This window comes from Calidris pugnax, unplaced genomic scaffold (genome assembly GCF_001431845.1).
Source record: "Calidris pugnax isolate Ruff unplaced genomic scaffold, ASM143184v1 scaffold179, whole genome shotgun sequence".
Taxonomy (NCBI): domain Eukaryota; kingdom Metazoa; phylum Chordata; class Aves; order Charadriiformes; family Scolopacidae; genus Calidris; species Calidris pugnax.
Genome location: NW_015090948.1, coordinates 984790 through 999562, shown reverse-complemented (window position 1 = coordinate 999562; position 14773 = coordinate 984790). Strand labels below are relative to the sequence as shown.

Genomic DNA, 14773 nt, shown 5'->3' with positions numbered 1-14773 from the left:
GAAATGCGGATTATTCTGGTTTGATATTTAGCTGTTGTTTTGTGAGGCAGTTCTTGAAATAATGGGATGAGATTTGTTGAACTGATCGTTCTTTTGCCTGAAATCTTTGAAACTGGGAGAAACATTCATACACTTCTCAGGGTTCAGAACTGGGCAAGTTTCTTGAATCCATTTTATATCTTGTTGATATTTCTTCTCTCTGCATTTAATTTCCCTTAAAACATGCCTGAAGACAAGGTAAAGAGCTAAATAATAAGTTAAACTTTTTCATGTTCCTTTGATGATTTCTATTTCAAAAAAGAACATGTAGTTTATTGACACTTATTTTCTTTCTGTGACTTAGGTGTTCTGCATTTTAAAAGGGACAATTTCAGCAATAGATCTATTGCCACTAATAGTAATTTATGAATTTATGGAAGTATGTATTACATCTGTATATTAACATTGTTGCAATGGATACTACCCAAATTTAAAAAATGTACTAATTCAGACTTTAGGGAACTGAAAGACATAAAATCCCTGTACATGAACATGGCATACCCTAGGAATTTGTTTTGCTTCTTGTTCTCTGGAGTGTCTAATCAGGTAATGATGGCACCTAACTTCACTTGAGTCATAGTATCTCTCAAAAATCTCAAAATACTGAGAAAAGCCAGTAAAGGCAATTATCATTCATCTCCTTTCACTGCACAGCTCCCAGAATTCAGAGGCACTTCTTTGATGGTTAGAAAGAAAAACCAAAATTGATTATTTTAAACCTCTCTGCAAAAGATACTGCTCTCTTTGCAGTACCGTTTCAAGTGCAATGTCAACTATGGCTAGCAGTAACTCTGCAGGGAGTGCAGTGATCTTGGGTTTCATATGTAAATTTATGCAAAGGGCTTCTGCAAGCCTAGCATGTGTTGTTCTCCTCAAACACCACAAGGCATTTCATGCTACTTGATGTGGCAAAGGGAAGAGAGATCCCCTCTGTTTCACACAGCAAGAGGAAAGCCTGCAGAGTGCATGTAAACAAACAAGAGACCCATGATCCATCATTATTTTTGAAAGTCGGTAGAACTGGAAATTCTGCTGCAACAAAGTTCTGTCATTTCCATTGATTATTTTTAATGGAACTCCTCCTTTGGAGGAACAAGGGCTGTTCTTTCTGAGTCTCATATGCTCCCAAAGAATAATATTAATAACCTAGAAATAATATCGTTGTAGGATATTCTTCATCTTGATCAAAATCGCTGAGAAAATGAAGATAAGAAGTAAAAAAATTCTGTCTTTAAGCTTCTTGGTGTGTGGTGGCCCACATACCTGTGCATTTATCAGCACAGACATCTCATCCACACCATTTCCTGATATCTTTTTTTTTCTCCTCCGCTTTCTAATAGCGATAGACTTTTGGTCAGTGTTCACATTAAAGAGGCATCTGTGTGCCTCTACCTTTCTGTAATAAATTTCCTTTCTGCTCGAAACCTCTCCTGAGGACCTTCTGGTTGTTTCCTTTGTTCTGTTGGGGTTGTTTGCATTAAGAGCACTCACCCCTCGGTCGGGGCTTCTCCACGTGCATCTCTCCCTTTTGCACTTCCCACTAGGATTTGCCATCTCCAGCTGCGCTCTTCTGAGAGTCTTCTGAGAGAGACTGCAGACAGTCTTCATCTTATAGCTGGAGCTGATTAGGTCCCAGCATGTACCAGCAGTAATTACGAAGTATTTAATCTTCGACCATAATTTAGAGTGGCTAATTTGAAGAACCCTCCATTTTTACAGCACTCCTGATGAGTTAACATTCTTTCACCTCCGTGCAGTAAAGGGATCAGTATGTCTGTGTTCTGGACTGCAGCATCATGTGAAAGAGGAAAGCGTTGACACAAAGTTCCCCTATTATGTTTGTAAAGCTTGTTTTGACTTAGAGCATTCATGATGAACCCCAGCTGCTGGGGCGCCTGAAGGAAAAAGAGCCAGCAAAAGAATTGGAGCCGGGACGGGAGTGATCCCTGCTTCCCACAGGCATAAAACATCCCTTATCCTGAGGCATCTCCTTTGAGCTGGTGGGGTAGGTGCTGGTACTGTCGTGTAAGTGGGATTAAGAGAGTGCTCGGAATGGATTCTTGTAGTTTTGAATCCATAAGGTTTTTTTAATAATAGATATTCTATTGTCCGTTTCAAATGCTCAGGGTGCACAGAGAGCTGGATTAGAAGGAGGAGGTTTTTGCCCCAGAGCGTGCACAGTCAGTACACCCTCAAAACCTGCACGTTGAAAGATAATATCAAGGGATTAAAATAGATCAGTAATCACAATAGCTACAGCAAAAATAGCCAAATTCTTACAGCAAGTTCTACCAGTTCTACACAGCGCAAAATTTGGAGTTGTTAATTGACAACCCCTAATGAAGTTGGAGGGTTCTTCTGTAGGAGCTAACAGTGAAGCTCTGAGGAGATGATTCTTTCTGCATCAATGCCTTGGATTCACCTCACCTCTAGAAGATATTGCGTCTCACCAGTTCGTGTCTCTTCAAAGCTATAAAAAAAGTAACGGGGAGTGAGGACCAGACCCCAGTTGCTTGTGGTCTGGATGTTCAGTTACTTTGAAACATTGATGGTCCTTTGTCACTCTGATCGCAATGCAGAAGTTCAAGCTATAAAAGGGAAAACCTGGTAAAAGAGCAGGTGGGAAGACATCTGAGGGGACAGAGTGTAACCTCAGCAAGTTTGCTGTTGATACCAAGCTGGGAGGGCTGGCCAGCATTCCAGAGGGCTGTGCCACCATCCAGCGTGACCTGAATAGGCTGGAGAGCTGGGCAGAGGAGAACCTAATGAGGTTCAACAAGGGCAAGTGTATGGTCATGCACCTGGTGAGGAAGAACCCCAGTCACCCAATATAGGTTAGGGGTGGATCTGCTGGAAAGCACTGGGAGTCTTGGTGGATAGCAAGCTTTCCACGAGCCAGCAATGTGCCCATGTGGCCAAGAGGCCAATGGAATCCTGGGCTGCGTAGGAAAGAGTGTGGCCAGTAGGTTGAGGGAGGTCATTCTCCCCCTCTGCTCTGCACTGGGGAGGCCACAACGGGGATCCTGCCTCCAGTTCTGGGCTCCCCAGTTCAAAAGAGACAGGGAACTACTAGAGAGAGTACCTGGACAGAGTGACAGAGCCCTGGAAGAGGCTGCCCAGGGAGGGTGTGGAGTCCCTTCTCTGGAGATCTTCAGGCCCTGCCTGGATGCCATCCTGAGTGATGTGCTCTGGGCAGCCCTGCTTTGGCAGGGGAGTTGGACCAGATGATCTCTAGAACGTCCCTTCCAACTCTGACAATTCCGTGATTCTGTGAAGATACCGGCACTGCCTGTAAATAACTCTTAATCACCACTTTTTCCCCATTCTTGTCGAAAATTATTATTAAAAACTGACCACTACACTTTCCCAGTGGTAATCAGTGTAGCTCTATATTTTTGCTGGTCTAATTCCATGTCTTCCAAAGAAGACGCTATTTTCATTTGAAACTGGGATGATTTAAGCCTGATACTTCAAAAATGGGTGGTGATTGATTAGTCATCAGTCTAATAATGGACTACATCTGCATTTTTTCCTCCATCTTTATCATATTTTACATAATTCATTTGGCTTAATTGGACATTAAAGTCTTTTTCCCTGTAATGACTACAGCAGATTCACCCGCCCCTGCTTGGATTCTCTTGAGATCCCTCTGCTGTTGCTCGCTGCTGCTCAGAGAGCCAAATTCCACCCTGCAGGATGGGGTGTCACAGGAATGGGACTCTGTCTGCTGTACGTGCCCCCTGTTATTTTGTGTAGTTGCTTTTTGCATTACAGTGTGGTTAGTTTTTGCATTACAACAAGGCCTGAGGTAGTAACTCTCATCAGGTTTCTGATGTGCTTCATGCTGTAAATGTGGGAGGTAATGATTCCTTCTCTTAAAAATATTCACTTTAACACATATAAAATGGTGGTGAAGTGACTTAGGATGTGTCCCACAGGGATCATCTTAGAAATGCAGATTAGTCAAGTCTGTCTCAGTTTGAGGTAGCTGAAGCTATTCCTGCTGTGGCCACTTTGTCTACTGACACTTGATGGCAAAGAGTTTCTACCACATTTTATGTACACAGAACAAACTCCTTTTACTTAGTTTGGAGACCAGTAACCAGACTGGTTAGACTGGTAACAGACTCACCAACCCTTTGTTATGCTAGAGGTCAACCAGATTCCCAACAGTAATCAAAAGGGAAAATAATTACCGACCCTCTTTCTAGTTAGCAGCAGGCCTAGAGTTTGAATCTGTTTCCACGAAGGTTGATGAAAATCTTGGTCTGGTGTCCTGGGGGGATGTTTGGAATTATGGCATTTGTCTTCCCAAGTAACCATGACACGTGATGGAGCCCTGCTTTCCTGGAGGTGGCTGAACACTTTCCCACTGATGGGAAGCAGTGAATAAATTCCTTGTTTTGTTCTGCTTGTGTGTGCAGCTTTTGCTCTACCTATTAAACTGTCTTTGTCTCAACTCACTAGTTTTTTCTCACTTTTACTTTTCTGATTCTCTCCCCCATCCCGGCTCAGGGAGAGTGAGCAAGTGGCTGCGTGGTCCTAGTTGCTGGCTGAGGTTAAACCATGGCATCTAGTCATTGTAAGAGTCCTGTAAAATACATGTCATACAGTACTTCTGTTTTGAAAACAAAGGACTTGCAAATCAGTAAACCCAAAAAATTTGATATGAACTTCTCATAGTGAAAACGAGTTGCCTGTTCACTCATTATTTTGCCTTTTTAAAAATACATGCAAAAGGTCATGAAACAACTACTGACCTGCGTTTGGAATTAAGTTTTGAAGAGAGTACTCCTGGGAGGAGTTAATTGCAGTCTAAATTAAATAAAGCACTTGTTGCAGTTCATATAGTCTTGATCTTTCACCAATAAATCCGGAGGTGTGCTCATAAGCAAGAGACAAAATTATTCAAATTTTTGTCCTTATTGCTGGTGTGAAACAGCAATTTTCAGGAATTATTTGCTTTAGCGTACCTGGTGATTAGTCCTACTGTTAATCGTTATTAATATTCACAAGAAAAAATAGTATTTTTTTTTTAAAAAAGGGAAGAAGGAAACAGATTTTTAAAGCATTCTGGAAGTGATATAAATCTGTTAATTCTTGTTGTTATAATTATTTGTGTTACAATGATTTGCAAGTGCCTATTTGGATTGTGATGTATGTGGAGCTGAGCGTACCCATTTAAATGGGAGATCTTCTGTAATATAAAGATGTTCGTTAAGCCAGCAGGGAAGGTAAAGAGTGGAAAGTAGAACTGTAAAGGCAATTAAACGGCTTGCAAAGTCCTTTAAGTGAAGCCTGGAACCGAACCAGTCTTTGAATCCAGACTAATTGAATCCTTGTATAATTTTTTTAATTACTTCAGCATGCACACACAAAAAAGTACCAGCTTGATTATATAGAATAGGAAGCAAGTCTTACTGGTTTTATGAATTGTTCTACTGCTCTTTGATGAGAGGAAGCAATAGAACTGAGCTGAGGCTGCTGCAGCACAAAATGTAGTGTAAATGAAAACCAGTACAATGGGAATCTGCTTTTGCACATTTCTTCTTGCATCTCATTGTCTCCTCCTTTTACATGTAGGAAAATCAGTCAAGCCCTGATTGTCCAGCTTTCTGTTCAGTAAAATACGTCATCAAAAAGACATCATAAAAAAGAGTTCAGTGTGGCAAGGAACAAAACGAAGAAAACTAAGAGCAAGGCAGAATAACTAAAATAGTAACTGTGAAAGAAATGAAAAAAACAGAAGCTCATTGGAGAATTCCAAGTGATTCCACTTTAAAGCTTTTGAAAAGGGCCGTTGCCAGATGCAAATGAGTTTGTTTAACATACTACATCCCTTTCTTTTTCTTTGAATGACATGTAGCTTCAAATTATCCTTAAGCTTGATTACATTCCTGGCTTATTTCTTTCTATTGAAAAGTTGTTATCCCACATCTCCAGCTCACTGGATTTAGAAAAGGTATGTAATAGAGATGACATCAAGCGAAAAAGTGGTGAAATGTAATAGCCTGCTCATTAACAACATCCTTTTTGTTTGTTTTTAGAGTAGCAGCTGCCTAGGAGAGGTGCTCCAGCCCTCTCATCATCTTCATGGCCCTCCTCTGGCCCTGTTCCAAGAGGTCCATGTCCTCCTCTCTACAGAGGGCCTCATCCACTCTGTGTTTGTGGTCAGGTAGTCTGTAGCAGACCCCTACTGTAACGTCACCTGCCACTGTGTTTCCTTTAATCTTGACCCATAGGCTCTCCGTTGGGTCTTCATCCATCGCCAGGTGGAGCTCCATGAACTCCAGCTGTTCATTGACATAGAGAGCAACACCCCCTCCTTGTCTCCCCGGCCTGTCCTTCCTGAAGAATCTCTATCCCTCCACTCCAACACTCCAGTCATAACAGCCGTCCCACCATGTCTCTGTGATGCCAATAAGGTCACCCTGGAGGTGTGGGCACGTGGGCAACTCCTCTTGCTTGTTCCCCATGCTACGTGCATTTGTGTGAAGGCCCTTCAGCTGGGTGCCTGGTGGAGCTGCCTTACTGGCTGGCGTGGCTGCATTTCCTTCGTGCTGCTTCTAGTTTTTTCTCACTTTTACTTTTCTGATTCTCTCCCCCATCCCGGCTCAGGGAGAGTGAGCAAGTGGCTGCGTGGTCCTAGTTGCTGGCTGAGGTTAAACCATGGCATCTAGTCATTGTAAGAGTCCTGTAAAATACATGTCATACAGTACTTCTGTTTTGAAAACAAAGGACTTGCAAATCAGTAAACCCAAAAAATTTGATATGAACTTCTCATAGTGAAAACGAGTTGCCTGTTCACTCATTATTTTGCCTTTTTAAAAATACATGCAAAAGGTCATGAAACAACTACTGACCTGCGTTTGGAATTAAGTTTTGAAGAGAGTACTCCTGGGAGGAGTTAATTGCAGTCTAAATTAAATAAAGCACTTGTTGCAGTTCATATAGTCTTGATCTTTCACCAATAAATCCGGAGGTGTGCTCATAAGCAAGAGACAAAATTATTCAAATTTTTGTCCTTATTGCTGGTGTGAAACAGCAATTTTCAGGAATTATTTGCTTTAGCGTACCTGGTGATTAGTCCTACTGTTAATCGTTATTAATATTCACAAGAAAAAATAGTATTTTTTTTTTAAAAAAGGGAAGAAGGAAACAGATTTTTAAAGCATTCTGAAAGTGATATAAATCTGTTAATTCTTGTTGTTATAATTATTTGTGTTACAATGATTTGCAAGTGCCTATTTGGATTGTGATGTATGTGGAGCTGAGCGTACCCATTTAAATGGGAGATCTTCTGTAATATAAAGATGTTCGTTAAGCCAGCAGGGAAGGTAAAGAGTGGAAAGTAGAACTGTAAAGGCAATTAAACGGCTTGCAAAGTCCTTTAAGTGAAGCCTGGAACCGAACCAGTCTTTGAATCCAGACTAATTGAATCCTTGTATAATTTTTTTAATTACTTCAGCATGCACACACAAAAAAGTACCAGCTTGATTATATAGAATAGGAAGCAAGTCTTACTGGTTTTATGAATTGTTCTACTGCTCTTTGATGAGAGGAAGCAATAGAACTGAGCTGAGGCTGCTGCAGCACAAAATGTAGTGTAAATGAAAACCAGTACAATGGGAATCTGCTTTTGCACATTTCTTCTTGCATCTCATTGTCTCCTCCTTTTACATGTAGGAAAATCAGTCAAGCCCTGATTGTCCAGCTTTCTGTTCAGTAAAATACGTCATCAAAAAGACATCATAAAAAAGAGTTCAGTGTGGCAAGGAACAAAACGAAGAAAACTAAGAGCAAGGCAGAATAACTAAAATAGTAACTGTGAAAGAAATGAAAAAAACAGAAGCTCATTGGAGAATTCCAAGTGATTCCACTTTAAAGCTTTTGAAAAGGGCCGTTGCCAGATGCAAATGAGTTTGTTTAACATACTACATCCCTTTCTTTTTCTTTGAATGACATGTAGCTTCAAATTATCCTTAAGCTTGATTACATTCCTGGCTTATTTCTTTCTATTGAAAAGTTGTTATCCCACATCTCCAGCTCATTGGATTTAGAAAAGGTATGTAATAGAGATGACATCAAGCGAAAAAGTGGTGAAATGTAATAGCCTGCTCATTAACAACATCCTTTTTGTTTGTTTTTAGAGTAGCAGCTGCCTAGGAGAGGTGCTCCAGCCCTCTCATCATCTTCATGGCCCTCCTCTGGCCCTGTTCCAAGAGGTCCATGTCCTCCTCTCTACAGAGGGCCTCATCCACTCTGTGTTTGTGGTCAGGTAGTCTGTAGCAGACCCCTACTGTAACGTCACCTGCCACTGTGTTTCCTTTAATCTTGACCCATAGGCTCTCCGTTGGGTCTTCATCCATCGCCAGGTGGAGCTCCATGAACTCCAGCTGTTCATTGACATAGAGAGCAACACCCCCTCCTTGTCTCCCCGGCCTGTCCTTCCTGAAGAATCTCTATCCCTCCATTCCAACACTCCAGTCATAACAGCCGTCCCACCATGTCTCTGTGATGCCAATAAGGTCACCCTGGAGGTGTGGGCACGTGGGCAACTCCTCTTGCTTGTTCCCCATGCTACGTGCATTTGTGTGAAGGCCCTTCAGCTGGGTGCCTGGTGGAGCTGCCTTACTGGCTGGCGTGGCTGCATTTCCTTCGTGCTGCTTTTCAGGTGGCCATCCTTTGAGGTGTTTTATCTGTGACTCCATGGTTCCTATTGCCTCAGGAGCCCATAGCTCATCCCCATAAGACTTTGAGTGTGCTGCAGCTTACCCAGCACACCTCAGAGCAGTGGGTTGAGGGCCTTCGCTAGTGACCCATCGTCTCTCAGACCTTGGAGTATCATCCCTTGGTTTGATGAGGGCCTTCGCTAGTGACCCATCGTCCCTCAGACCTTGGAGCATCATCCCTTGGTTTGTCATAAGCAAGCCAGATAATATCCTCCTCCCCCAACAAGCCTAGTTTAAAACTCGGTACGTTTATATCAGGCATCTGGGAGGAGATTGATAAAAACTCTGGAGACTTTTGACAGCAAGAACTGGTTGACCTTGGTAGTAAGATAGACTGTAGACCCCTTTGAGCAGGGCCATCTTCTCTAGCTTTTGACAGCAAGAACTGGTTGACCTTGGTAGTAAGATAGCCTGTAGACCCTTTTGAGCAGGGCCATCTTCTCTAGCTTGTTTATACAGCACACCCCACAGTGGGGTGGTGCTCTCAGACCAGGTTTCTCCAGCAATGCTTCCCTGTCATCCTTTCTGATGTGGCCACAAATCACCCTATGAAAGAGAGCTTAAATAACAAGTTAGGGTGGTTCAACGTATCTGGTACCTACTGGTGATTTGACTGGGTGAATTCGGGCAGGAGAGGAGGGTTGTTTACCCCATTTATCCTTGTGTTTCTTAGGGCTCTGTAGGAAAAATGGAAGAAAATAAATATGGCAGAAAATAGGATGGCAAGATTGAAAGAGGATGGTGTATGGATCTGCACTTGTGGTGTGCCAGCTACTGTAGCAAAATTAATTCATAGAAGGATGAACCTGTAATAAAAGTAGATCAGATTGTTTTCCTCATAATTATGCAACTAGTAATGATCCCTTAATCAGGGCCAGCGGGAAGGTCAAAGTCAGCTCTGGAGTTGCAGTCAGTTTTGGCAGGGACTGTCTCTGATCAGTGTTTGCATACTGTTTCAGTGAAGCATTCTTGGTGCTGTTATGATTTATTAGCTGGACTGTGCCATTACTTGAGAGAGAAATGTATTGAAAATCCATGGACACAACTGTTGGTGACATAAGGAGGAGTCACAGAGCACCTGCTGGAGTGTCTTTTGTAACTCCACTGAGTGGGTTATGTGCAGTCTTACCCACGTGGGCTGTCCATTGATCTGGTTCAAAATTGCTGAGTTACCAAAGCTGTAATTAAGAAGTTTTTATTGAACTGAAGTATATTGGACACAGACAAAACAAGCTTGAAGACAGGCATATTCTAACACAAAACAAACCAAAGCCAACCTCCTGTGTCCCCCCTAAGGGAAAAAAAATGTATTCTTAACTGAAGTGCCTCTATGGATAGAAAAAAAAAATCAGGACTAAAATGCAAGAATATGTCAAAGTCTTGTTAGAGGTTATGAAATAAGAGGTATAAGGGATACTGGTGATTTCCTAAGTGGGCTGTTGATAGTGGTGGACATAATCTGTGCAGAAGAGTGTGAGTGAGCTGGCCCAGAAGGTGAGTACTTACACTGAGGAATGGAGGGATTTTCTCTACATGCACATACTCAGTTCCTCTTCCCTTTGCTGGCGTGATAGATAACCACCTAAGTAAAGCAGACGTGCCGCTTGATTGCGCGTGTCCTGCCCTCCTGCTCCATGGTTGCTGCTGTGTACCAGCTTCACCAGCACCTCTGTTCAGCTGAGATACACGTCTTTAAATGTCTCTGAAAATCAGGTTACAGGGATCTCAGAATGGCTTCCAAAATTGGTGATTTTTGCAATTGGGAGTTTTGCAAATTGGAGTTTTGCAAGAGTTGCTTTATAAAAATCAGTGATGGGTACGTTCATAGTTAATCCCGATTCCATGCGATCTGGAAAGGGTGGGGAGGAGAGAAGGAAGAGCTTCAGCTGTTCAGCCCAGAAAGTAGTGTCTATAAGTGAAATGCATCAGGGAAAGGGAAGAAGGGAGGAGTATTGAGGTGCTGGAGCGTGTCCAGAGAAGGGCAACAAAGCTGGTGAGGGGTCTGGAGAGTAAGTCTTATGAGGAGAGGCTGAGGGAGCTGGGGGTGTTCAGTCTGAAGAAGAGGAGGCTGAGGGGAGGCCTTATTATGCTCTATAACTACCTGAAAGGAGGGTGTAGAGAGGTGGGGGTCGGTCTTGTTTCCCAAGTGACAGGAAATAGGACAAGGGGAAATGGCCTCAAGTTACACCAGGGGAGGTTTAGATTGGATATTAGGAAAAATTTCTTCATAGAAAGGGTTATCCAGCATTGGAATGGGCTGCCCAGGGAAGTGGTTGAGGCACCATCCCTGGAGTTGTTCATAAGACGGGTTGACATGGTCCTCAGGAACGTGGTTTAATGATTTTTTTATTATTTATTTTCTTTGTCAGAGTTAGGTTGGTGGTTGGACTCAATGATCTTTAAGATCCCTTCCAACCTAGAGGATTCTATGATTCTATTTCTGAAAAAAGAAACCAACCCAAACTTTTATTTAAAATCTAAAGGATATAGATTGCATGTAACAAGTACTTTTAAACTCTCACTTTATGCTTATGGGCTGAAAGATTTATAAATGCAACACCAGACAGGTTCTGCAGCAGCAGTGCGGGGTGGATGGAGGGATGGAATTCCCCCCCATGAATGCTAACCTGGAATTCCGTACTTTTATCATGGCAAGTGTATGAAGGTATTGCTTATAAGAGTAAGGGACTGGATTCTGTGATGACGCTTTTTTGTTTGTTTTTCCGTACTTTTATCATGGCAAGTGTATGAAAGTATTGCTTGTAAGAGTAAGGGACTGGATTCTGTGATGATGCTTTTTTTTTGGTTTCCATTACAAATTTGCTTTATTGAGACGCAGTTCAAGCCATGGAACTATTTGGAGTGTAGCTGTTGTACTGGGGGGTGGTGGTGGTGTTTTTTTCCTCAATGGCCTGCTTGGCCTCGTTGTTTGTATAGGCTGAACTTCATGAAAGGAGCCAGATGAAAGAGAATTAGGCAGGTACAGCTGGAGAGCTAGTTAAACTAATAGCTTTTCTGTAATGCTCAGCATCACGATGTTAAGGTGAGTTGTACCTACGGTTACTGAATTTTTTTGCAAAACAGTGAGTGCTCAGAGCTTACACGTTGCCAGCTGAATTCTCCAAGCAATGATTACTTTGTTTCTCGGTATTACTCTGTATTAGTCCCTGTAACAAGCCAGAATGGAGTTCTGACATTTTAGATCTCCTCCAAATGAACCTAAAGATTTCATTATAGTTATACCGTGATGGTGTTTCGAGGGCCATTACTTTCTACTTGAGAAGGCAATGGATATTTTCAGATCTTAATTCCTCTATTTGCTAGGTAACTCCACGCATTTTCTTGCAGATATTATTTACATAAAAGACATAAAAATTAACTGAATATTAAAAAGTCATGGATGTAGCATCTGACCCGTGTTTTACCTAATTCTCAGTTCCATACCGTTGTGATTCTCCTTCAAAACAATATCCTTTAATCTAATCGTGCACTCTTGCCTATATTGGAAAAGACATTGACTTTGATAACTCTGAGTGCACACCAGCTGAGGTGGTTTGGGGATTTTGAATATCTATTTAGGAGGTTAAAATGAAAAGTAAATGTTTCTACATTGGTAGCTAGGGGTTTCTTTCTGTTATGGTGGCAGGAATTAGGTAAACAAAGTTATGTTTGGGCATCCTTTATGCTGCATTTTTTGATTTTTGCATTTGTTCGTATGTTACATATTCAAAATACTTCTGCCACTTTTTTAGGGTTTTGTTTGGGGTTGGTTTTTCTTTTTTTAAATTAAAATTGAAGAGAGGTGTGGGGAACACAGTCCTGCGGTCTTTCCTTGCATAGATAATCCTTGCATGCTTCTGACTCATTGAAATGAGTGAGATTGTCCGTTGGATGGCTACTAATGAATGTAGAGCAATGAAGGAGTGTCTCTTCTGCTCTAATCTTCTGCTTCCTGTAGAAAACATGAGTAGAAAAATTAAAAATCAGGGCTAAAAGGGCCATTCCTGTGTCTCTGTGAGAAGTTTTCTTATACGTTTTGGTATAATCATAAGCCACGTTCTTAGGGGACACTGGTATCAGAATTTGAAAGAGCCTCTTTTCTCTTTTTCACTTACATTTTGAAATTAAAGTCATATCAGATTGTATTGTTTCTATTCAAGTCAATGTAGTTGTTAAGAGATTGTGATAACCTCCCATATAATAATTTACTTTTATTTAAATACATACAGTTACTATCCCTGGCATCAGTGTGTGTCCAGCCCTGTGTCATATCCTTTCTTCTTTGCAGAAATACAGAAGTGATGCCTTTATTTTGTTTCCAACATTGACAGGGTGATACCATTGCTTCCTGCGGCTCCTCCGGCGCGATGAAGCTCTGGGACATTTGGAAGTCGCTCCCCATTTTATCTGTAGATGCAGGCCCACATTCTGCCAACCAGATCATCTTTGATCGCTCTGGTAGGATTCTAAAACAACTTTTTCTACCTAAGATGTGTTTTATTTTGAAATCTCTTTAATTTCTCTCTGGTTCTGAAGCCAGATAGTGTGTGTGAAACAGCATAGATACGTTAATTTTAAAGAAGAGATATCTGATTGTGCCAATGATTGATGCAATTGTTTTGTATGGACTAGACTGGCAAATTGACTTATGGTCAGTCCACTTATATAAAATGAAAACTATGCAATAACAAAAACTGCAATTAATTACAAAAATATGATCTAAACCACTAATCTCTGGGGGTAAAAAACTGAGCGAGATTACTGTGTTCTTAGGGATGTTTATTCTCTCTGTTGCTGTTTGTTCTTTTATTTGCTAATTCTGGAGTTGCATTTCATAACCAATCTTCCTAAGTCCTCTTATAATTGCCTCAGAACTTCATTGTGTTGACAGGATTGCTTACTATGCACAAAGAATTGAAGTAATCAGTTATTTTTCATCATCAACCGTGTATTACCATGTCAGCAATATTGTGAGGGAATGTGCGTTTTCAGTTGAAGAGGGGCCGTTGTAAAACATGGAGGTTATTGTTGTTTTAAACCCAATATTGATCTTCAGTTCCAAAGCACGAACGAGCATTCATGTTGCAGCACAGAATTAGGTCCTAGCTTAGGAAATTATTCTTACTCAAAGGTGGTACAATATATGAGATGATATAATGCAGTAATATATAATGTAATACATATAGGTGTGTTGAAAAATATGTATACGTTTGCATTCTGTGTTATGTGCATAAAATATAATGCTTCAATAGAGCTAATTAAGGAATTGTTAAACATATAATATGATATTTTTTCATAATGACCCACGTAGTATGGAATGCATAATATCAATATATTGAGTCACTAGGCAAAAAACTTTGCCATCAAATTCTATATTATTTGTATAGTGATTTCACGGATCTCTCTGCTGTAGCATTAAATAAGGTATTTTCATTTCCAAGGGGAAAAAAATGCATTGACACTGTCCTATTTTGACAGCTTCCCAGAGACAAATTTAATCACTATTCTATTTATGTGCATAATTTGGAATAAGAGCTCATTTTTTTTGTTCAGGAGGATTTGAAGAAGTTTTGCATTTTTGTTTCTGGAGTGTAATGGTGGGTCATTTGCAAAGGAATAGCATCGCTGAAAAACCCTGTAGCACTATTTCTAGCCAGATGGGAACTTTCCAGTAGAAAGGTTATCAGCTCCAGGTAATCTAAATGGGCACATTTTTCCCATCAGTTGGATAAAGTCCAAAATTTTCCCCGCGGGAGTAACCGTACAACAGAGATATCAAATTGGGATGGATGATCACAGTGAGGTATAATGCAACAGGATGAGGTTGTGCCTAGCTGAAGATGGGTAAATATCTAGCCTGATGAGACTATTGCAATTCCTGTTGTTTGAAGAGAGATGGTGGTGCCTCTGCCACCTAAGAGAGAGAGGCAGGATCATTTAGGAGACTTGGCCTCACTTGGCTACAGCTGGTTTGGTTCCTGCCAACGATGCGGTGTGGGATT

General features: G+C 41.2%; 1 protein-coding gene across 1 annotated transcript in view; it reads left to right on the top strand.

Annotated features, from left to right (window-relative positions):
* The window catches only part of SPAG16 (sperm associated antigen 16), a 390713-nt gene extending 376930 nt beyond the window's left edge, over positions 1–13783 (top strand). The window contains 2 exon segments of the mRNA XM_014951951.1: positions 13103–13229; positions 13644–13783. Of these exon segments, the coding sequence (XP_014807437.1) occupies positions 13103–13229; positions 13644–13783 (267 nt within the window).
* Positions 13784–14773: the final 990 nt, after the last annotated feature.